Raw genomic sequence first — 23,824 nt, 5'->3', positions numbered from 1 at the left:
CAAATATCAGAGGCTCCATTGCAGAAATATTTATATGGGCAGCAAGGGGAAGTGACAGAAAAGCAAGTTATTAATTACAAAAGACAACAAAAGAGGTCATTGCAATGCCATGAGCCAAAGTGAAATGGGATTTCACAGTAACTGCTTTAGTACTTTGCATTTAGAAATGCAACAAGCCAAGTGTTTCACAAACAAATTGACAATTTATTACTGTCTGAAATGTAGACATGAACTGGCAAAAAAAAATGGCCCAAAAAAAATAGTTTTTCTCATTAACATCAGGTTGCAGAATTCCAGATTAAAACAGCCTGAAGGCTTTCTCCCCTCTCATACAACTCCATTATTTTTAATCCCCTGGGGGTGAAAAACCCAACCAAGTTGTGCAGCAGCAAGTTGATGCCTAGTCCACTGTCAATATTTCCAGGATAATGTCTGTTTTTAGGGTTTTCTGACACTTGTAAAGCTCACTCTGGCTAACATCTCCTTTGCCTACCAAACTCCATAAATTTTTAACTAATGCTTCAAAAAAAAAATCTTGCTTAGGCACTCGGCTAATGATTGCTGACTTTTTGGGAGCTTGCTCTCTGTTCCCAGAGCAGAAGCCACTCTCACTGAGACCTTTAATTGAAACCTGGTCACTGTCCATGTTGCAGGGCTTACACATGTCCCAGGTTTCCTGGAGACCTGCAGGGAGTATAAGGAGCCTATGGCAGATGCCTCCACCCCAACACCTCGCCTACGGTACTTGAGGTAGGGTCTGATATCAGCTTCCTCTGCTGGATGGGGCCATGAGAAATGGGCTCTCAAAGGAGCTCAGGGAGTTACCCATTGCTGACCCACTTTTTTCTCTTTTCCTCCCTTACAAAAATCTTATCTTAATCGAGAGGGAAGAGATGGGATCTTCCCCATGGACATGTATATTTATGATTATCCAAGGATTGTCTGTATCTACATATAATAAGAACCAAATGTTGTTAGGGACATCAAATGTTAGTACAGGGACAGGCACCACTTCCTAGAAACTTACACAGACACAGCGTACAGAAAATGGCCCAGAGGATCCACAAGATAAGGAGCTAGAAATCCCATCTGTTCAAAAGGGTGGAGAAAGTGGAAAAACCAAACCCACTAATTTCTCAAATCCCTCGTCTAGGGAGGGTCATAACTTGCTGAGGAAGAACAGATTGAAGAGATCTTGTTATAAATCCAGAGGTACGCGTTTAGATAATGTACTTTGATCTGAAATGACTAAATGAGTTATCACTTGTGCTTAAAGTCCAACGCCATGCTCAGCTGCAACTTACTGTGTGTGGCTGATGGTTTGCCCATTTTCACAGTGTAGCCTTACTTCCTAGCACGGACCTCACAATCGTGCTCTTTGCCTACATCCCATAGAAGTCCTGCAACTTCATCCTCCTCAGCAAGCAAGGGAGGCCACAGGAGATTTCAAAAGCAAACGCCTTAAATTGGCCCTTGGCTGTTATGTGCTAAATCCTGTAGACTGTGGGAATTGCAAGGCAAATAAATGCAAGGTATTTCTCCACATTCAGAATATGTGAAAAGTCAAAAGTGGTGCAATTCAGGGTCTAAAATACCTGTCAAAGTCTCTATAAAGATGTCTTTCCCCATTTAGGCTGAGGGATAAATTCATTAATGTTTTGAACGAGTCCCTCAAAATAACACTGACACAGTTTCCTCTGCTGCTTTTCTGTGATCAGCAGCGCTTGGGGGGCTGAGAGAAGGAACTGGAACAAGTGTTTTTACACAAGCCAACAAACCCAGCTATGCTAAGGGACTCAACGACTAATTTTTAAAAGAGAATGTAAATGTTATCCTAAAAAATTGCCTTGACTGTTGCCGATATGGAACCATAAAGATACAGAGCCACTCTCCTGGGGCGGAATAGGCTACTGTGTCCCGGAGCTGGATGGCAACCATCTGCGTGCATGCTCTCTGGCTGCCGCAAGTGTGCAGCGATTCTACTTATCTTAAGCCTCTTTTATTGAGGGCTAAGCTAAATCAAATCAACTTCCATTCACGGGGGGCCAGGAACACCTACCGGGCAGCTGCGGTGGCTCAGCTGACATGTGGTAACACAGTCATCCCCTGTAACTCGAGCATGTGTCTAAGCCCTGAAATTTTCTCAGTATGGACTCAACTGGAGGCTGAAATTAAGTGCAATTTCAGGTCTACCTTCTTTCAGACTCAAGTGGTGCACAGGTCTAGTGGTAACACTTCACAGCAGAGCAAATTCCGTGCATACATACCAAAGCTATAATGATTCTGTACGTTAGATCTAAACAGTTTTGTTTGTGGTTAAATATTTGATCATCTGTCTGCAGCGTTGTGAGCCCAGCTAGTAGAAGTATGCTACTGCACGAGAATCAAATGATGATAACTATGGGATGGGAAAAAACTTCATGATAGACTGTTTCATAAGCACACAGCATTATTATATACACATATAAGTATTCATATAGCATAATAAAAGAAAATGCAAAAATCTCAATAAACACTAATAAGAAAAATTTAAATGTTAAAAGTTTGTCTCATTGAATAAGTGAGACTGTGGTTGGAAACACAGCAACAGACATTTATACTCTAGTCTTCAGCATTTCAACTCTCTTAGCAATGTAAAAACAACAAAAAACAATGGTGCTCTCATGAAAAGGCCAAATTCACAATGCAGACACTGCTCCTCCCATTCAGACAGGGTATTCATTATTATTTTAAATGTGCAGAGTCTAAAAAGCTATAAAAATATTTGAGCGTGGTGCGTACCCTTTTAATTCTGCACATACTCATTTTGTTGTTCCATCAAGCACTTGGCATCAAAGCTTTTCTTTATGTGCAGGTGTGAAAGGTGTGTGCACAAATTAAGTAGCTATCTCACTAGCTATTCAGTCTGGAGGAGCACATGAAAGAGCCTGATTATAACAACCCAAGGGAGTCATTTTTGCTCTGAACTAGGATTCCTGGGCTCGAGAGCTGCTCCTGTCCCTCTTTGCATGTCCCAGACACACGCTGCCTGCTGCGGGATTTTTGCAGGAGTCCCCATCCTGCACAAACCCTCCCTCGCTGCAGAAGCGGATGCGAACAGCTACGTCTGTCTTTTCTATTAGTAAATATCATCTGAAAACGTCAAAAGCCTTTGGAGAGATTCGTTTGTAAATGAGCAGCACATCCTGACCGGTGCAAGCAATCTGCTCCAATTTACATATTTTGCAGCTCACATGCTGCAGTCGCCTTGCCCCCGCAAGGTTAGGTTTGCCAAGGACCATGCCTTCGCTGCAGCTCCAGATGGCTGCGACTTCAGTCCTGTACTCTGGCCAGTAGTCTCCAGGCTGGGGTTAAACAAGCAGTTTGTTCCTCTCTTACATAAGCACCGAAAGACAATACTACATTCGAGCTCATAAAAATATTTTAATTGGTGATGATTTCCAGACAACTATGTCAAAATTAACTCCGAGTTGATGCCCACTCGCTTAAATTTCATTCATCTGGGTTCAAATTATTTGCTTAAAAGAAGAAACATTTCCTTTTATACACACTTTGGTTTCAACCTCCAAAACCATTGCTAGAAATTAGTCCTAACCACCCAGTCGGCTGCCTCAGAAACCGAGCTCAAATCCATCACTTTAATGACATCAATAACAAATACACAATTTTAAACCCTATTGTGAACAGTGGCATACCAAGGAGCATGTGTAGCTGTCATCTCGTTAGTCACTAGAAAAACACCAATGAAACCGAAAGAGCCTAACCATGACAAATTATTCAAGAGTTTAACCTGAGACACTAATGAGCGCTAAATAGCTTGTTTTCATGCTCGCTTAAGGAGATTTGTTTAAAATCCCACCAACCTCCCTTGAATGTCGCTTGGCGAAGCAGTTCATTCTTGTCAAGCTGGTTTTCCCATCGCAGCTAAAACAGCAGGTTGCACGTGTTTGTTTAAGGATGCCTTCCCTCCCCACCCTGCAAGACACACACGCGCACGGCCGAAAAGCTGCCTCCCCTCGGCTGCACGGACCGTCTTCATCTCGCTCCCCAGGTTCACGAAGTGTAGAGCTGGCAAAAAGCACCCACACCTGACTGCAAGCACATCAGCAGCCAGTGGAATGATGCTGGTGTAAAGTAAGTGTGGGGAGGGTGGCTATCCCGTAGGAGTTTCATCTTTTCAGATTTTCTGTTTTGTCTGGTTTTCGTCTCGGCAGCCTGTACTAAAATAAAGCTTTCCTAGAGGAAGGATCCTAAGCAGAGCCTGGCGCTTGCCATTCTCTGAAAGCAGCAGCACTTATTTAGCTCTGAGTAAGGGCTGATGTAATGAGAGGCTCACACCTACAAGCCAACCTTTACCTCCTGCAACGCCTTCAAGGGGTTGAAGGAACTGGAGTTTGCAGCCTAAGAGAGCTTCATTGTTCTGACACGGCAATACAGAGCACGTCTGTATGCTGGGAGCTCAAAGCTCACAGCACGGGAAAAAAAAAAAAAAAAACAACAAAAAAAACACTTCTAATCTTGAGGATGGAGTAAAATAAAATAAAATAAAATAAAATAAAATAAAATAAAATAAAATAAAATAAAATAAAATAAAATAAAATAAAATAAAATAAAATAAAATAAAATAAAATAAAATAAAATAAAAATAAACTATGTTTTTATTTATGAAGGGAAACCGAGGCTTTCCAACTCACTTTGTGATATGCCCTGTGTGGGAATATGCCTTAAAAACATTACTCCAGTAAACCAACACCTTGATTCATACTTCACACGAGAGGGGCTGAGACCAAAAGAATGAGGTATCCAGTGTATAGTGATATCAGTACATTTGGACATCTGCTTTTTTCGAATACACCAAGAGACACATGAGCAGAGGGGATGGACCAGGTGACCTCCCTTCCAACCTCAACTACTCTGTCATTCTGTGAAATGTCACAAAGACATCAGAGGCAGATGACAGACCTGCAGGACCCGTGTGCAAATGTCTCAGCCACTGAACCGTCCTCCTACATCCCTACCTTAATCCTCTGACCACAGAGGTCTGGTCTTCAGAACTTCCTGACATGAGAATGAAAGGAAGAATAAAAAAATGGCAAAGGGTAGGTGTGTTCTGTTCTCTTTAAAAAGAAATTTTTCTTCTGACAGACAGCCTTTACACTGATGTTCCAGATACGCTAACGTTGGGTTTTGCTACACGCAGTCTAAATCGTCATTCAAACAAGACATGAGCACGCTTCCAAAACAGGAGCAGTCTCAAATGCTCTCCAAAAAACTGCATTGTGATCCAATGTAAAACTATTCTTCAGTCCATATGGGAGATCTCAAACATTTGCTGGGTCTGGCTTTACTTTTAATGGAATTTATGTTGGAAAAACCATTTTATTTTGACCAGATTGGTTTTTATGCCAAAACTTTTTTTTTTTCCTTTTAAATTTTGGGCCAAATTTCACTTGACAGTATCCTCTTTGAGGAGGTGATCAAATATATGCAACTGTTCCACATTGCATATGAGCCCTAAAATCTAATCTCTCCCCAAACTCATGTCCTTATAAAAATGTGAAGCCTTCTAATAGCTTTAAGTTGTTCTGCATACTGGATGTAAATTAAGTGAGGGCTTTGGAATTTTTTTAATAACTCGTAAAGTTGGGAAGTTTTCAGCTTGGATTCTGGAACCAGAGCTCAGGGCACACTGAACTAATTTAAAAATGTAAATGTAGAAAGATATGACCCATAAGTGACAAATTAAAGAGGGAACGTAAATGATTTTCGGAACGTGCTGCCTTCCACCACGGACTGCTTACACAGTGCGGCCACTCTGGGGTCAACGTTTTCTGGCAGCAAGAGACAATAAAAAACGCATAAACTCAACTCGCATGGTAAAGCTACTGTATCTGACATAACACTAACGCGGAGGCCCAGAGAGGTTACTGAACCCTGGCTCCCAGCTGCATCAATCCATGTTTTAATCACTCTCCTGACAACACTTCTCTTTCAGCCCTCAGCTGCTTGGCTCCTAAGGATGGGAATACCGCGGTAGTAAAGGAAATGGGAAAAAGCTTAAATGAAGTTGTAATAGGGAGGAAAATAAAACTGCTGGTGGAGGTACCTTTTGCCCAGCACTGCAATCTATCTGTCTCCAAAAAAAGGCTATTTTAACTTTTAAAAAGTACCAAAACCCACAACAGTCCAGTTATCACTAAGCCCTGCTCCAGTGAACGACAATGAGGTAAGCAGCAAGCTCCCTGCAGCACAATGTATTGCAGCAGCTGGGTTTTCCTGCAGTGTTTCTCACTGGCCTTGCTCTCTCTTTGACCAAGCTGGAACTTGTTGAAAGCGAGAGATACCATAAAGGACATGGCCTCCTCATTTTCTATAGCCCATGGAGCCACAGACAGCTTGGAGAGCTCGACCAGCACTGTAAGACAGGTACATGTAGGTCCCCTCCTTTTGCTCTGTTTGCACAGCCATTCGTACAAACACAGACCCAGCCATCACCATAACTCCTATCATCACCTACCATCTGCAAATAAGAGCCTGCATATTTTAAACAGGAAGGAAGAATTTCTATACAGGAGCAGATCTCAAGCATGAATTGCAACTCTGGATGCTTCTGACCAGTTTGTCCAATCTATCAAGATGAAAACTTATTAAAACAACTCATATCACTGGTTTTAAATGGACCCAGCATCTTCACAACTCTGAGTCATGCAAATCCAAAGAAGGAGAAGGCAACTAAAAGAAAGCCTTGTTTCAGTAGCTTACATCAGAGTATACAAAATACAAAAGTCTGTGCCTCTGGAAGCGCCTATTACCAAGGAATGCTCTGCTTACTTCTGCAGAAGGGTTGGTAATTTTCCCTGGGTTTCACACAGCTCCACACCCTCCCCAGGAGGCTCTCAGGTGCCTTTCTTCACATGCACTGAATGGAACTGGTCTTCAGTGACAAAACTGGGTCTGGATTTGGCCCACCTTGGTGTTTGGATGATGTCTGGGTCCAGGCTGTGGCTGCCCCTCACCCAAACTAAACCAAGCTCATTTACCAGCCCAAATCCGGCACTGGAAGTTATTTAGGGCAGAGTTTGGAGTAGTTTTTCAATGTTAATTTCCTGTGGTTGTTGTTCTTAAACAACTTTTTTTTTTTTTCCCCTAAAAAAATTCCTTGTCAGAAGCAAATAAAAACTGACACCGCTGCGCACACTGGCGCTGCGGAGGGGCTGCAGGAGCACTCGCAGCCAGACCTGGCTCCACACGCCAGGCGCGCTGGCGGAGTCACGGTCTACTGCACAAACTACTCGCATTGCGGGTGTGTTCCAGCCTGCAATGTCTGCGTGGATTGTGCCAATTCGGTTGAAGTGTATGCGCACCAAATTGCCTCTCTGAAGAGGCTCAGGGTGGGGAAGGAGAGTCCTGCCAAATGCTGGCGCCTGGAGGCCTGGTAAACCCCAATGCCGCCAGAGGGCCTGCAGGCCGCAGTGGCCCTCGTGCCATCTTCTCCAAAGGACACCACTTTCTCCGGCATATCCTTGGCACTTAGGAAGGATCCACATCATGCTCGAGCTAGAGATGGAGCCTTGCTCAGCACCTTTTGGTCACCACCAAGGACCTGACCCATCCAGGTCAATGCTGGAGCTATGACAGACCATGAGGAGAGGCTGCCCCATACCAATTCATTCCTTACACAGAATTTCCATTGCATCTAATTAATTGTTATAAAGTGCAAATTAATAACATGGTAGATTAAATGTTAGAGGTGGGGACCATAGAACTGCCTGTGGTTGAAGTTGCCCAAAATTGTAAGTTTTCTGCTGCTTGCGACTCTACCGAATCTTGACTGTTTGGATTCACTTTTTTCTTGCATTAGTGAGAAGCATATTCCTTCAGTTTTGATCAAAATGGCTGAGAAATGAGTTAGCAAAGGGAAAATGCAGTGCATCAAAAAAAAAATTGGCAATAATTTCTTGAAAGAGTTTTTTTGTCTCTGTATTTTGGAGTGGAGAAACTTGGCTCGGCAGGTTAGCACTTTTGTCAGAAATATGCAATTTCCATGGAAATATAGTCAAATTTGGTAAAATTTGACAACTTTGAAAAAACTTTGAAAAATAAAATTTCGTAGAATGGAAATTCACTGGGTGTTATCCCCTAAGAGCTTTGTTAGCAGCTTGGCAAAGGTAGCTATTGCTGGCCCATAGATTTTATGCTCTCGCCACACAATTTCTTGTTGTCACAATAGTTCAGTTGCTCAAAGCCAAGTGTTCACACATTGTATTCACCATGTGCTCATACTTTTCCCAGTGCCATATATGAGACCTTCATGTTTGCTTTTCAGAAGCACCAACCCAATCCAAGAGTTGTGCTTTGAACATATAAAGCACTATATATTGTTAAGAGCTCTGAAAAATATTATCCTGTGCGTCTCAAATGGGGCACTCTGGATTACCAAATACTTTTGGATGGAATTATTTCAGCAATGGAGTCATATGAAAAAATAAGGTATGGGATCACAGTAAGTGGGCATGCTCTATCCCACAGGACACTGCTGTCCGACGGATAAACCAGCACATGCTCATACAATGAAGGACTCTTTTGTCATGCATACTTGAGAGGCATGAATTAAAATTGCACTGATAACCATAATCTTGGCATTTCCAAATAATGTGTGCTCAGACATGAACTTTTCCTACTGTAATTTTTGTCTGTAGCGTATGCATAAAGCAAGACCTAAGAACTTGAGATATCTGCCTTTTAATCCATAAAATCTATTTCTTTTATGTCAACATGTTATTATTTATCTGACATGTAACTATCCCCTTGTTGCCTACCTTAAATCTACTGTTTATACACTTTTACACCAAGTCACCACAGAAAAAAGTAGTTCTCAATTTAATTCTTAATGTGGTATGGCATGTATATATTTAGTGAGGTGTTCACTTTGTACCTCACACAAAAGTAAATATCCTTCTCAGAAAGCTTCCTTGATCCTTGAGCTGTGTCTAAAGAACAGTCCCTGTTATCTGGATTTTGGGAGCACTGAGTCTTTAGTACTCTCATACCTGTCTATAATAAAGATTCTCCACAAGCTAGCTGCTATCAGGTTTCTCATTTGCTGCCATCTGTGTCTTTCAGGAGTAGCAGAGATCAAGAAGAGTGAAATTAAATGCATAGGTTGGTAAGCCAGCATACATGCAGAGCACAGACCCTACATAAATACAAAGTCTGCGCACCCTTCGTGTGCTGTAATTCTGCAGTCCTAATTCTTGGGGATGCTCATGACTGTGTGCCATACTGCAGGCAATGAATACTGCTGCATGAGACTTCTTCACATCAGTAACAAGCATACCCTGGGCTCATTCTTCCAAAGAAAAAGATAAAGGTTAATTAAACCGTCTGACTCTGCCGTGAAGCTGAGGAGGCTCCCATATGAAAGCCAGATTACTGCTGAGCTGCAAGGGCCACAGCCTCTGGGAAAGGAACAGCAATAAGCACATCAGCATGGGGAAAGGGAACATTTCAAACCAGGGAGGACATTTCTGCAGACTGACTGAGAGTTTCAAGCAAGCAGGCATGGAAGAGGAAAACATGAAAGACTACACACTGGTTATTTATGTCTAACAAGGAGGGGCTCACCAGTATCCTAAAATATACTAAAATGTGACAGACTTCAAAGTATAGCCCCTCAATGTAACTTTTGAAAAAGCAGGCTTTAAAGCCTCCTTCTAAAAGATTTAAACAATAGTGTTCACTTACAGAGATCTGCGCAACCTGTGGATATATAGGGTAGGATAAATCAACCTTTAAACATACCAATTTCTCTCTTCTGACCACAACGGGCCACAGATGACTAGCTGGGACACCATATCTAGCTTTAAGACAACTGCACTTGAAAACCAATCCACGCTGCGTCTCTCTGAAAATTTTATCCATATGTCCCCTTTACAAAAATGATTTTCATTTGGATTGCTTAGGTGATGAATTAAAACACTGAATAAATTACATTCACAGCTCTAACACTGAGCCCTCTTCTGTATTCAACACTTCTTTCTACAGAGGTGGTAATTTTATTATAGTGCTGTTTTTACAGACAATTGTTCAAAGACATAAAAAAAAAAAAAAAAAAAAGACTAAAAGTGTAAGTGGACCCATAGCCCAGATCATCAAAGCCAAGAAGTATCCAGTGTGAAAATTAAAAAAACAGGTTCCACAAATCTAATGTTTACTGTAACAAGAGATCCCAGGAACAAAAAAAGTACATTATTCATAATTTATTTGGTGTCCTAGAAGCCTGGAAACAACATTATTGCATTTCATATGTCTACAGTGTTTAATAAATTCACTTCATAAATTGAATTAATTGCAGTATATTGTTGTCTAAGAATCTATATAAAAAACTGGGTCTTGTACAAAGGTAAGTTGTAGGAAAAGTCCAAAGCCAGGCTGGATGGGACTTTGAGCAACCTGGTCTAGTGGGAGGTGTCCCTGACCATGGCAGGGGATTGGAACTAGATGATCTTTAGCTCCTCTTCCAACTCAGAGCATTCAGTGATTCTGTGATATATACGTAGTCTCTGCAGAGTACCCTCTATATTGTCTAACCCAGTAAGTGTGTTGTATGTCCAGGTCCCTATTTTCCAAACTCTATACTAGAGAGAAACACAGGTTTGAAAATATGTATTTGAAAATATGTCAAATAACTGTGAATACCATCCACTTTTGATGGACAGTCTCTGAATTTCTGACCCTTTTTAACACTGCCATTTAAATTTGGGCTTCTTTTGCAGATTTAATCTCGGATTTACCATATGGAAACAACCCTATCTGGTACTACAATGGTGCCTGCTAGTACTTCTTTCCAAGAAGGCTCTGCAACAATGTGAAGATGCTGTACAGAATTGTCTGCCTGACTTACTAACTTACTAACTTGCTCTTAGAACAGTGAGACAAAATACCACAAGTGCCTCTGACTGCACGTAACATTTAAGACCATGCCTACTACTGCGGGAAACTAGGAATGGGCAGGTATAGTTCCCCTGTATTCTTTGTAGGTAACACCCATAAGATGTATTATAACCTTTACACTGTTTCTAACATGGCTGCAATATTTTAATTAGGGTGAGAATGTTACTGAACACTATGCCAACCGCTAAATAACCTGAGCTTTAATCTCAGCAGTTCACACAAGCCAAGCTGAGTAGGACCTGAGTAGTACCTGGCTACTTAAATCCTGCAAGAAGTGATAAATGATGTAGATAGCAACATTTTTAAAGATGTGTCTGTATGGCACTCATTATGGCAGCTGTACTGATACTTCAAGGGCAGCTTTAAACAAACCCTTACATTGTCAGAAATGTAGCACGGACAGTTCACAGTTCAGTAAAAGACAAAACATCCACTAAGAAGCTGGGCAAATCCATGCTGAGCTCCGTATCTGTGACTGTATGGTGCTCACTACCTGAGCTACCTGCTTTAAAGCTAGCACAGGCTGTCTGAATTTAATAGCAATGATTGGCTACACCCTACAACTATAATATCTCTTCATCTCATCTGACTTCATCCACCTCAAAAACAGGGTGCCTAGTCTAGGCTAGTCATCTAGCCTCCATTTATAATCAATGGAAAGGGATGGACACCCCTCAAGGGCAATTAATTCCACTTTAAGATAGGTATTAAGATAGGTGGGATGAATCACTAGCTCCCTGGAAGTGCCTGGGTCTCTTCATTCACTACAGGAGAAACCTACCCTACATTTCTAGTTTTCAGAGAGCTGAAAGCTGTCTTCAGCCAGCAGTGACCACTGTCTTCTCCAGGAAGTGACAGAACTGTGCTCAGTTAGCAGGTCTACAGTACGTGAGATGTGTAATAATGGATTTGAGTAGACATACACATTAAGGAACCTGATTGTCTTCATAAGAATAAGGTTTCTGGCACCCCAAACATGCTGCAGCATGAGATCATTACTAAGTTTCTTCCCCTGAAGTTTCAATTAAGTATGATGTTCTTCCTCATTTCCTCTTCTGCATTCCTTGTCTGGTTAAATCAGCATCTGTGTCTCACTTCTGGGATGACCATGTTTCAGTGGAGAATGAAGTTTATGCAGAGAATAAAAATAAATTTTATACAAAATGTATAAAGAAATTTAGGACTGCTAGCAAGGAAGACCTGTGTAAGTGCTCTACTTACACCACTGTGATGCAGACACATTTGCCCTGTTCCCTTCTTCCCAACCCACTTTCTAGAGTGGAAGGAGGGAAGAGATGATACACTGAAGTGTGAGAAAAAAATGCTCATATTAGAAGCAATGAGCTAAAAGCATTTCAAAAGTAAAGGTGTACAAGAGTTTAAGTTCTTGTGGGAGGAGAGTATCGAGCTAAGTGGTCTGGGAAAAGCTTCTTCAAAGCCTTTTTTCTACCATCTTCCACAGTATCTGTATATAGTGTCACAGATATAAAAATCGCTTTCACTTTTCCTTTCCTCCTAGTTGTGCCATATGGAGATGCAAAGTGCATTCACTTCATCTGCTGACTTCATCTGTTTGGTTATAACCCCTTTTTCCACATGTATTTTCAGTGGAGGCTGTAAGCTATTCGGAGCAAGACTCTCTTATCATACAGCTGTGTGGCACAATAGGGCCACGATTTTGTTTGTGGCTTGGAGAGACTTTTTGAATACAAATGACAATAGCTGCAATGTATCAAAAACCACCATAATGGTCATCCTGCATGCCAAACATACTAGGACAAGGCTGTTTGAAGTCTCTACAAAAGAATGGAAATTATCTGTTTTCAGTTGAGAAATAGAAATCATTACCATTGGTGCGCACATCTTAGGGAATGGTTTTAGGGTCAGGCTTGCCCACTTGTTTTACATCATCTTCTAAAAGTCTTTTCCCTCTCATTCTAATAGGGAATCCACGGTCAGCTGCCATCACAGCAATGTCCTCTTATAGTGAGAGGCAGCCAGTGGATCACTTAGTCCCATAGGATCACTTAGCTTTCACAACTGCACTATAAATTCAAGCCATGAGTGAACCAAGTAGGTTTCGCTTTCGTCTTCCCCTACGCACTACACCAGCAGATGAAAGGTGTGATCACCGGAAAAGACACGACTTTGTCTTAGACTTTTCCTCAAACTGTGAGTTTTCTGACCCAGCCCCTGTCTAGCCGCAGTGGAAAAACACGAAGCTGCTGGTCCTTGGGATGCAGCTACCATACAAAACAGCAGCCTGACGTCAGCCTGGTCACCTTGCTCCAGAGGCATGCACCACGGTCGGGGTGCTGGAAGCCCTGATCTGTGGGTTACACACCTATCTGAGACACGAATCTAAACCACTGGCATATGTACTGCCTGTCACGTCTCAGGAGGAACACCTAAACCACCCCTACAGTTTCTCACAGCCTCCGGAAATGCCCAGGAGCTCTTCTCCAGACCTGAATTAATGAGATTTTGTCAAATTCCACATTAGCAAAAATAAACCAGCAGCAAATGATACCGAGTGAAACTATGTCTGGCATTTACACTGCAGAAAGGGCCTAGTGCTGCGCCCCTGGGACCAGAAACACTGAGGCTGCTCACGGGAGCCCAGGACCACCAGCCTGCAATACCCTGCAGTTCCCCACTTGGCTCAAATATGGGAATTATATGCATGGTGAAGAACCTAAACCCCACAGCACAGCCACGCCAAACATTTCTTGGGCCGTATAATCACATTCTGCCTCCTTTCTTACAAAGGGGCATTGTAACGCAAACATTAAACTTTGCAGAGTCATTTAGAACAATTTACAAACCACCAAAGCGCCCACTGCGCTCCCAGCAAGGCTGGTAGAAATCTGGAATAACCCAGCTGATTTCATTAGAGATGTGTCACCATGAAAGACACCAGCACAAGGCACAGATTTTCTCAGCTCAGTTTAGATGAAAGCTTGGGACTTTTTCGTCGTATCTCAGGGTATTTAGCATCAATTTTAAAACCTCCTGGCTGTGCCCAAACGCGTGCAGATGCAAACTTCCATGTTCAGTTTCGGCAATGGTATCGCTTGCAAAAATTGTTATGCTACAGTTCTGGTGCAAAGCACATGTGCGGAGTACAACCTGCTTGTAAAATTTCCTCTCCTTCAAACTATACCTCTCTGCACTGCACGAATTCACCGCAGTGAAAAAAATTCAATATATTCTTGGGAAGGAAGGGGGCTGGTGTAGTGGTTTTTGAAGGCAAGCCAGAGAATATTCTAAACTGGGGACACACAGCATGCTTTAACTGCTGTGATAATTCTGGATAAAGAGATGTTAAGGATCTAGCTCCTTGCTGTAGCATGCCATGTGTCCCTGAATAAAATTACTGCCATGCAGGCTGTTAGCGAAGGAATGCGTAAACAGACAATGTATCCTTGCATCAGTTCCACAAAATGTTGCACAACACAAATGCCTCTCGATGTGTCATTTCCTGCTTGGCCACCAGCCCAGCTCCTGACAGTCAGTCAACAAAAAAAAAAAAAAAAAAAAAAAAAAAAAAAAAGACAAAAAAAGTAAAGAAAAAAAAAAAGAGAGAGAAGAAAAGGAAGAAAAAAAAAAAAAAAAGACAAAAAAAAGGAAAAATGAAAGAAAAAAAAATACTCAAAGATTTAAAGCTGTTCTACTCACAAGCACATTCCACTAGCCCCAGCTTTATCCCTCCACCCTCTGCCTTTGAAAGAAAAGAGAGAGAACTTCCTAAACACTGTTATGGTTTTAAGTCTAGGAATTTCAAAAATCTCAATCGCTTATCTGCATTTTATAAGTCAGCCGGCCAAACAGTTAATACAAAGGCTGACCAGAAGCTCTCGCTTCTCTTTTGCTGTCTTTTGTACTGCAGGGACAAAAAGGCAATGTTTGCTCATACCTTTCCTCACGTGTGCACCTTACAAGCTAGGGCGGCAGGGAAATATTCGGGAGCTGAATGAAATGCAGTAGTTTCCTCCCACCAAAACATCCCAGTCCAAAGCTCACAGCTACTTTTCCATTCATGCTGATAGACAAAATTGTGGTCAGTGACTTCCGAGACTATCTTTAACAGGAGATGAACTGAAGTCCTTGGAAGCCAGGCAAAATATAAAAATATATGCACTTCTCCTCCCTCTTTCCTCATGATTTCCCTACTGACTGTGTTTGCAGAAAAAGCAGACAGGAAGGAGGACTTGTTTCCTGTTTCACAGGTACCGCCATGGAAGGGCAAATCACTATTTCTGTGTTTTTAATGCGGGATGGCAAAGCATTAAAGGGGATTTAGGTAAAGGATTTGTTTTCTTTTTTTTTTTTTTTTTTTTTTTTCCTTGTAATTCCTTTACAGTGAAATCTTTCTATCTGTTGGTCAGTTATGAGCTCATGACAACTCAGTTCTCCAGAAAACTTCTTTCAGCCCTCCCAGCTGGAAGGCAGCTCTGCTGGATAAGGTCTGTATATGGCAGAAGTTTTATACGGGATATGAGGAGAAAAATAAATATCTGCAGGATTTCCCAATGATTCCCAAAAATCTTATACAATCCAGTCTCTTGACTCCATCATTCAGAATGCAATGCGCTGTCTCAGTTCAGCACAGACACTGTGCAACACAGTACATGTCCCTCTTTGGTAATCTAGATAGACTAAAATAATTCTAAAAAGAAAAAAAATATATCTTTTCCTGGGAGTAACTGTCAGTATACCTTTTCTCACATAGAAATGGGTAGGTTTTCCTAGCAGAGCAACCTGACATCACTGTCTCTATTAAAATATTTTAAAATAATAATAGAGAGGTAATGCAGCAAGCTTCTACAAGCACACGTTTAATACAACTAAATGGCATTTACATTAAGAACCTGACTTCCTGAAGTGCTGAGCATCCAAAATACCAACTGGAGTCACTGCATGCCATGACTGTTCAGCGTGCTTAATGTCAGGCTCTAAATGATTGTGATATCTGTCATTGTCTTGCTGCTGCTCCTGCTGCTGCTGGAAAACATGCAGCATTTATTTGCTCGAGTCAACTTGCCAGCAGAAGGTCAAAGTGCTTTGCCTATAAACAAGCCTTACAAATTCATGATCTTAAGCATGATGTCATGTCTTAAAATGATAAGCTGGCAACAAAGTAAATGACATTTTGTAAAGACGTGCATAATTTTATGTTTACGCTACTTAGAATGAAGGTTCTAATAAGTCATTGGTTGTGTTCCTTTAAAGGGAAGTTTTATAACTGAGATGAATCACAACTGCAAAAGATCAAAGTTAAAAAACATCAATGATGCCATGGGGTACTTTTTAATCTTGTAATGAATGATGATCATGTGCTCTTATGAAGTTGGTCCAACTGCCAACGCCAGATGTGTATATTAAGAAAAAAGTTGTTTGTGATGTGACAGCTCTGGTTGAGCTGCCAGAGAGAAGAAAACTCGGATAACGTGCTTGAGATGTCTGCGTGAAATACAGATCCTGGCAGAGAGGGGCACTATTTGCCGATACATAATTTGTTAAGAAAAACACGTTTGCTATCAGAGCCTCTTGTAGGCTTGAATTCCTCCTTGCCTCCAACCACCTAATTTTCCTTTTGCAATGTAAATGCCAGATACACTTCTTGAATGATTGCTACCACAGAGTAATAAATCTACACGAGTGTAGGGGCTCCCTGAAGAAAGCAGAACTTCAGTGAAACTCCCACAGTACTTCTAGAGCTACACTTTCCCTGAAAACTCAGTTTAAATAGATGGTCATTCTAGAGGCATCACAGATGATGGCATCCAGCTGAAATGACAGAACTTGAAGAACCAAACTGACTCCAGCACAGAACTTCAATATATAGCTGAAATACTAAGATTCAAGGCTCCTTAAAAAGGGCTTTCTCAACAAATAAATAAAGACAGCAAGAAGTCCAGACAGAAAGTTCATCTGGACTACAAGAATTGATTTTGTATGTTACCAGGCATTCCTAGCTTCAGCTGAAATCCATGGCAATAGCAGATAGGTATCATGTGCAGAGACTTTCTTTCAAGACTAACCTAAAAAACTCAGGCAGAACATGGAAATCTTATGAAGTTATATTAACATGGCCTCACTTTTAATCCACAAAGCCTCAGAATGGTTTAATCCCAATCTAAGGACCAACTGCAGGTTCCCTTTCTGTGCCACACCGAGTAGCCCACGCTGTACCATTTTCAAACCACTCTGCTCTGTCACAGCATTTTTTAATCTCTGCTAGGAGATTTCCTCTCCTGGAGATACCTCAACACCTGAAAGCAGCTCCAAATGGAAAAGGCTAAATGACAGGTAGCTTATTCTCTGGGTTTTACACCGTGAATGCATTTTGCTCAGTGTCTCCAAGCAAGCTGCACGTGACAACAGTTGTGGGTGAACATCAAAAAGGGTGCTGCTTCAGCAAGGGAGGGATGGCAGAACAAAAATCCCCTTGCTGGGACAGACAGACACCTCGGATGTCAGTGGGCAGCAACACAAGTATCTACGGAATGAGATGCATCCACAGCTATCTGCTTTCCCTTATCTGTTACTCTAGGTGAGACACTACAGCCGGGCAGCTCTTACAGAAGGCATTTCAGTGGCAGAGGAGATGGCACCACAGCGTGTATTAGCACGAGAAATACTTCACTGTGTGAATCCTCTCTACTTCTGTCTTTGTGGTATTTCAGCTAAACTCCCTGAAAGCTCCTTAAAGGTCTCATTTGTATGTGCAGATCAAAGGCAAAATAATTATTTGAGATGCTTCCATTACAGGGATTTTTTAAAGTGTGGTTATTCATCAAATAATTCTTAATCTCTACACGTAATTTAAATACAGCTATACCTAGGTAATCCAATCAATTTAGAAAGAGTTGTTCTAGTCAGATTAAGAAAAAACTGGCTCAGCAGTGATATCCATAAGATTTGAGACTGGTTACCAGCTAAATGTGTGAGACAGAGAGACAAACCAAGAAATCATGATGGATTAACCAGACTTGACTGTATCTAAAAGCAAATGCCATCCACAAAATTGCTGGAACATGGCAAAACACACTTGTCATAAAAATGTAGCCAGTAATCATTGCAAATATATTCTTAGTAAATTAGAAAGGTGCACTGCTATGAGGTGAACATGCTGGGTGAAAATCTGATGGACTATGCTTAAATTAAATATACTTTCTGTGCACAAATAAGAAACAAAGATCATGCTGTTTATACACTGCTTTCATAGCTTTCTTTGGCCCCCAGGGTTTTGTGATGAGTCCACAGCCGAAAACCAATTTCAGGTATGATGAGATTAATGAGGTACATTAATTATCTGATGGCAAAAGAATTTAAGGGCAAACAAAAAGGCACTATATTATATATTTTCTCTCTGTGCTAGGACTGATCCTGTAAGATCAGTCTGCTATTGTGTTCTAAACGTCTCCAGTTTGAAGCTTATGGGAGTTTAGGGAATTCAGCATGTTGCAGGATTGCATCTATTATGCCTAAATCAGATTATATATAAATACCGTGGGTTTAGTTCTCATTTACACTGGCAGATAATGTATCAAGACCTTGATGTGAATGAGAATCAGGTTTGTGATTGCCCAAATTCAGCCAAGCACTTAAGTGTGTGTTTAATGCAAGTATGTGTGTGGTCCAATAGACTCCAAATTAAGCATGCGCTTACAGATTTTGCTGAGCAAGGCCCAGTGTTTGACAAAGATATATATTTCATTTATGGGTCTCTGTTAAACAAAATTAAGCAGGCGTAAGTGTAAAAATAAGAGCATAATACTCACTTCTTGGCTCCCTTGGCCCATCCACTGTAACCTTTATAGCTCTGTGGTATGTAGCGACTTGGGGGGGATTTGTCAGGACAGTTATTGTCAAAGTAAAGCTCTTCCCTACAAAGGGAAAAAAACAACAAGGAATGAGTGATTACAACATGAAAACAGTCACATGCATGTTCAGTAAAGAATCAGAGACGTTTAAAATTATTCCCTGTCGTTACCACAATCGTGAAAATTAAAAACATAACTGACCATAGGAGTTTTCCTCCCCTTCAGTTTTACTCTATGTCAAGAATATGTCCATGTGTTGACAATCTAAATGTTCCTTATTTAATAATGGGTCATCATACAATGACAGAACAAAAGTGATTCACTGCTGAGGACAAGCCAAATTCTTTTCTGTATTGAAAGTGGTGTAAATCCAAAGCAAGTCAGATAATTTAAAAATTTACTCCAGTTTTGCAGCTGTGTGACAGAGAGCAGAATGTGGCCACATGTTATTTACTTCACACAGCTTTATCATTTCATTTGTTTGACTCGACTACAATAAGATGAGGAAAGACTGTATTTTCCTCCTGGGAGTCATTTTAACAGGGAACCAGTGTCTCCTGTCCTTCATATGCCAGGGGTAATATAAAGATATCATTATTACTGGAACAGACTTTTTTCTTTACATATATTCCATCTATTAAACACTAAGAAAGCCCTCAGTTTTCCAAAGACAGCAAGAAAGCCCTTTGTGCACACACGCTTCCCTCCTAAGCCTGCATCTTTACTTTTCAGAGCTCGAATTCACACAGATATTGCACAAGCTCATCTGGAGCCTTCGGCTGAATGAAAATGTTAAAAATAAATAAATGAGCTGAGCTGAGTGAGCCCGAGCGCACATTCTCACAAGCCACTGGCCTCCGTTCGGGGGACTCACTGACAGTTGTAATCTGTTAGATATGCAACGGTTAGTCATGTCAGATAGTCAAAACTGAAAACTGTTTCAAGACAGGAAAAGGTGGGCGTATAACAGTGACTCAATAAAAGTCAGCAATCTTGGGCCTTCTTGCTCGTTTAAACTGCTACTTTACCAGACTCTTAAATATTTTTTTTCTTTCTCTCTGTCTATGTGCATTTTTGTTGCCTGTGCTTTTCCTCTTGTTGAACTCCAAAGGCATTTGATCAAGACACAAATCTTCAACAATATGTAGCAGCACAAACTTAATGCAGTTTTTTCAAGCCTAATATAGAACAGCTTATATAAAAGGCATAATACAGAACAGAGCTTTGGCTGTCAAATCTAGTAATTGGTCTTTCTTTCTGGTCCAAGCTGTATATATGCCCCAAACCTGCCTGAGACATGCATCATTTATTATCCAGAGTGCGACTTCAAAACGTCTTGGCTATATTTTTCACAAATCAAAATGTGACAAGGATTTTTTTTTTAAAGGAAATATAACTGTCACTTGGGAGTAAAGTGATTTTCCAGGTTTAGCTGTGCTCCAGCTGCACCCACCTCTCCGTGAGAGTGGAGGTCAAGACGCTGGCAAAGGTGTAAAAATCTCAAGAAGGCTCAGTTCGGCCTCGGATGCCAACAGAGATGCATGGCTGAAGGTGGCTCCCCCCAGTTCCATGGGGAAATGGGTTATTTCACACAACTTTTCAGAATGGCCACCACGGGAGAGTAAGGTGTTTGTAGGATGTCCAGTCTTTCAGTCCTGCCTGTCCTCAGCCCCCCCATTTAACCTGTTTCTTTTGTTGGTGTCGGCATGCACACAGGCAGAGCTCAGACGTACAGCAGCTTCCCTAATGAAGCATACAGTGCCTGCATGCCTGCTTGTTTAGGTCTGAAAGGCTCTGAGCCTTTTATCCCTATCCAAGCAGGAATTCAGCCTATTGCCTGGATACCTATAAATTCACCAGGGACAGACTCAAGGCCTCCGTTAGCACCAGCCTATCGTGTCAAAGAGCTCGTATGAAATCATACTATGCCGCCACGCAGACCACAGTTACCCATATAAAACGGGTAGAATACTATTGGCAGCTGCCAAAGATGCTAAAGGGATTTTCCATACACCTCGGAATGAAGAATTTGGCCTTCCAACGCTACCGTTCCTACTTCTGTGCCAAATTAGTACTGAAGTCTATTACAACTAAAAATTAGCCCAGCAAAACATACTATTTCAAAGACCCTGTAAACTCATTCTGTAGAAAAGCACTGCAAGGTTTTCTGCACTAAATATATCCTCGGATGATACAGCAGCCAGCAAATACACGCTCCTTCATAAAGAGCTGCGTTTCGACCTCACCTGTGAGTACTTCATTACTGCCTCTCAGCCAGCCCAAGTTGAACAGGTAAGCACCTAATTTGAAAGGGAAACTGGTTTTGTTCCCTAGCTGGTATTCTAACACACAGAAGCATTAATGAAGTAACATTCATGAAGCCCCACCGCACTCAGTAAACAATACATCGCTTTATTGCAGGGCGCTGCACAGCCCTGCCAGCACGCTCAGGTTCCAGAGCTTTCAAGAGATGATTTACATATTACAGGATTAAGAACAAAATAAATTTTTAAGGTCACACGTTTCAATGATGCTTATGCTTTCCACAGATAGATGTAACTGATTTCACAGATATCCTTCCTCCGTTACGAAATCCTTTAATGCACTTTTTATCGTTTGCCTTTATGCCCTTAGTCATTTCAACTATCCACTTTCAGAAGCTGAAGACTAATTGTAGTACTCTTTTATTAAATTCCCTATCCAAGCAGGCATCTGGCACTATTGCTTTAGTGTGTCTAAACTGTGCATTCTTTGTTATTCACACATGTGAGTCTAGCCGACACAGAAAAGGACGAGATGGACATATGTTGAAGCACAAGGCAAAAAACAGAAATTAGCTTGAAAGGAGACTCAGCAGCTTGTGTGTGTTGCATATTTTTTCAGTTAGATACTAATGTGATTAAAGTATCAGGAGACAACAAAATTAAAGTTATGATCCCCTGCTTATTGAAGACAGGAATTCTTTCTTCTCTGCGCTGTGGATCAGGCTTGTAAAAGTGAGCTACTGCCTCAAAACCACATACAAACAACTTCTGCATTCACATAAAGAGCTCTGGTTACTTATTCTGATGAATCCAGAAAGGTGTTTAAGAGACATTATACAAACAAAAGCGTGAAGTCAGGGCTTCTGCCAGGCAAGCAGCATTAATATGTATAAAATTCAAGTTTCTCCATTGAGCCATGGGAAGCAAGAAAAAAACGTGGGAGAGAAGGTGAAGTGGTAAGTTGATGATTCAGACTTCACAATCAAATTTAGAGATACAGAGATCAAAGAGCAAGCTGTTTAGAAAGATGTAAATCTAAAGTCAGGAACAGGTGTGGATTAGCTTCTCGCCACCGAAAAAAATGATTTCTTTATTACTTTATTTTTCCTGTTCTACTTCACGACCTGCATCTACCGATATTTGTCTATGTAAGTAGCTTTCTCACTTCTGTTTGCAACTACTGCTTTCTTTCCTGCTATTTTAAGCGGAGTTATAAAAATCTATCATTAATGATAACTCTTTCTCCTTTTTTCTCTCTCTCTCTCTCTCCCTCTCTGTTCTAAGTCTGGAAGACAAGTCTGGACCAATTTCTCCATCCTGCCTCTGGCAGCAGAATGCAGCATTTCAGATCCTCCACCGAGTCCCGGCTGCTTCAAAGGAAAAGCCCTACTTTCTTCCGTTAAGATCATAAGAAATATAGGGGGAGGGGGTCAGCTCTGTTTGGACATAATTACACTTCATCAAAAGAAGCTTTCTTCATCTTCCATGCGTGAAAAGTCTGCAAGCAGTTAAGTCTGTCTTTTTTCTTCCTTTTTTTTTTTTTTTTAAATATAAAAATTGCTATTTGGGAAACTAGCCAAAACTCAGAAAGCCAATATAGTAAAACAGTGCACACCCTTTGTTTTTCTTTGAAGTCTCTTAAATAAATATGTTGAGGGTTTGAAAAGTACACTATCACTTTTCCATAGATTCTACCCAGATTGATCAGAGAAAAGTTCTATTCCAAATCTACTAGATACCAATATAAATTAAATTACTGGAACCAAATTTCAGAAGTTTTGTGTTTACATGTGTCTATATCTATAGCTACTGAGGTTGTAGGCTCTCTAGTTCATTTCCTATGTTTTAATAAAAAAGTATATATCATACATTTCAAATGAAATTCACAGATCAGAGGTAGTACATCATATCTCAGTTCTTTTTCAGCTCTGCTGAAATACTGATACACTGCTGAACTTTTACTGTAAGGCAAGCATTAGTGATGGAGCCAGGGAACCTTCAAACCTAATCCATCAGCAGAATAACAAAGCAGACTGTTTTTTCAAAGAAAGCAAGACAAATGGAAGAGGAAGGTAGCACCTTATCCAAAAGGGCAGTGAAGTCTGCATTTATACTGCATTACTTCTGCAGTAGTTATTCTGCATTTCGAGTTATTCTTTATTATCACTAATTTTCAAGTTGTAAAATAACAAATTGTTTAGCCAGGTTACTAAAATAAAAAAGTAGCCACTCAAGCCACACTTATGGAATCACTTTCACAAAACACCGGTAATTGTAAAAGCATTCTGACTGACTTAAACTATCTAGGCCTCTGTCATACGTTTGATTTTTTTTTTTTTTTGACAAATGTTCTTTCCTTACTTAAGATGAATTACAACTGCTTTTTTTTAAGGAATACTATTGTAAATTAGCTTTATTGCTATTTCCCAGCACAGACCGTTCAGCTTTTATTTCTTTGTTTCCCTCCATGCAGGGCCGGTTTAAAAATGAATAATTACTGTGAGTACGTAAAGCAAAAATATTTAGGTTGAAGCAAGGACTGATATAACAAACCCCTCTGAGGATTTCTGCAGCAAAGACTGAAGTGCCAGCTTCCTTCAAGCAATCCTTTCAATCATTACCTCAAATTTTAAGGCAGCTACAAGAATCTTAAATTCTTTTCCGACTCTCAGTGATTACAAAGGCTTTCTATAACTGCAGTGTGCTTCCCAGGTTACAGGAAGGTCCTGAACAGCTGGAGGACAATGACAGCACTCTAAATCTTCAAAAAAATTGAAA

General features: G+C 40.9%; 1 protein-coding gene across 4 annotated transcripts in view; it reads right to left on the bottom strand.

Moving 5' to 3' along the window:
* Positions 1–23,824, bottom strand: part of RUNX2 (RUNX family transcription factor 2) — a 148,883-nt gene that overhangs the window by 55,240 nt on the left and 69,819 nt on the right. For all 4 annotated transcript variants that reach the window (XM_032184836.1, XM_032184838.1, XM_032184837.1 and 1 more), the window contains exon 4: positions 18,741–18,845. In XM_032184836.1, the coding sequence (XP_032040727.1) occupies positions 18,741–18,845 (105 nt within the window). The remainder of the gene's footprint in view (positions 1–18,740; positions 18,846–23,824) is intronic.

This window comes from Aythya fuligula, chromosome 3, assembly GCF_009819795.1.
Source record: "Aythya fuligula isolate bAytFul2 chromosome 3, bAytFul2.pri, whole genome shotgun sequence".
In the NCBI taxonomy this organism is placed as follows: Eukaryota; Metazoa; Chordata; class Aves; order Anseriformes; family Anatidae; genus Aythya; species Aythya fuligula.
Note: the sequence above shows the minus strand (reverse complement) of the source record. Positions and strands in the feature narration are given on the sequence as shown.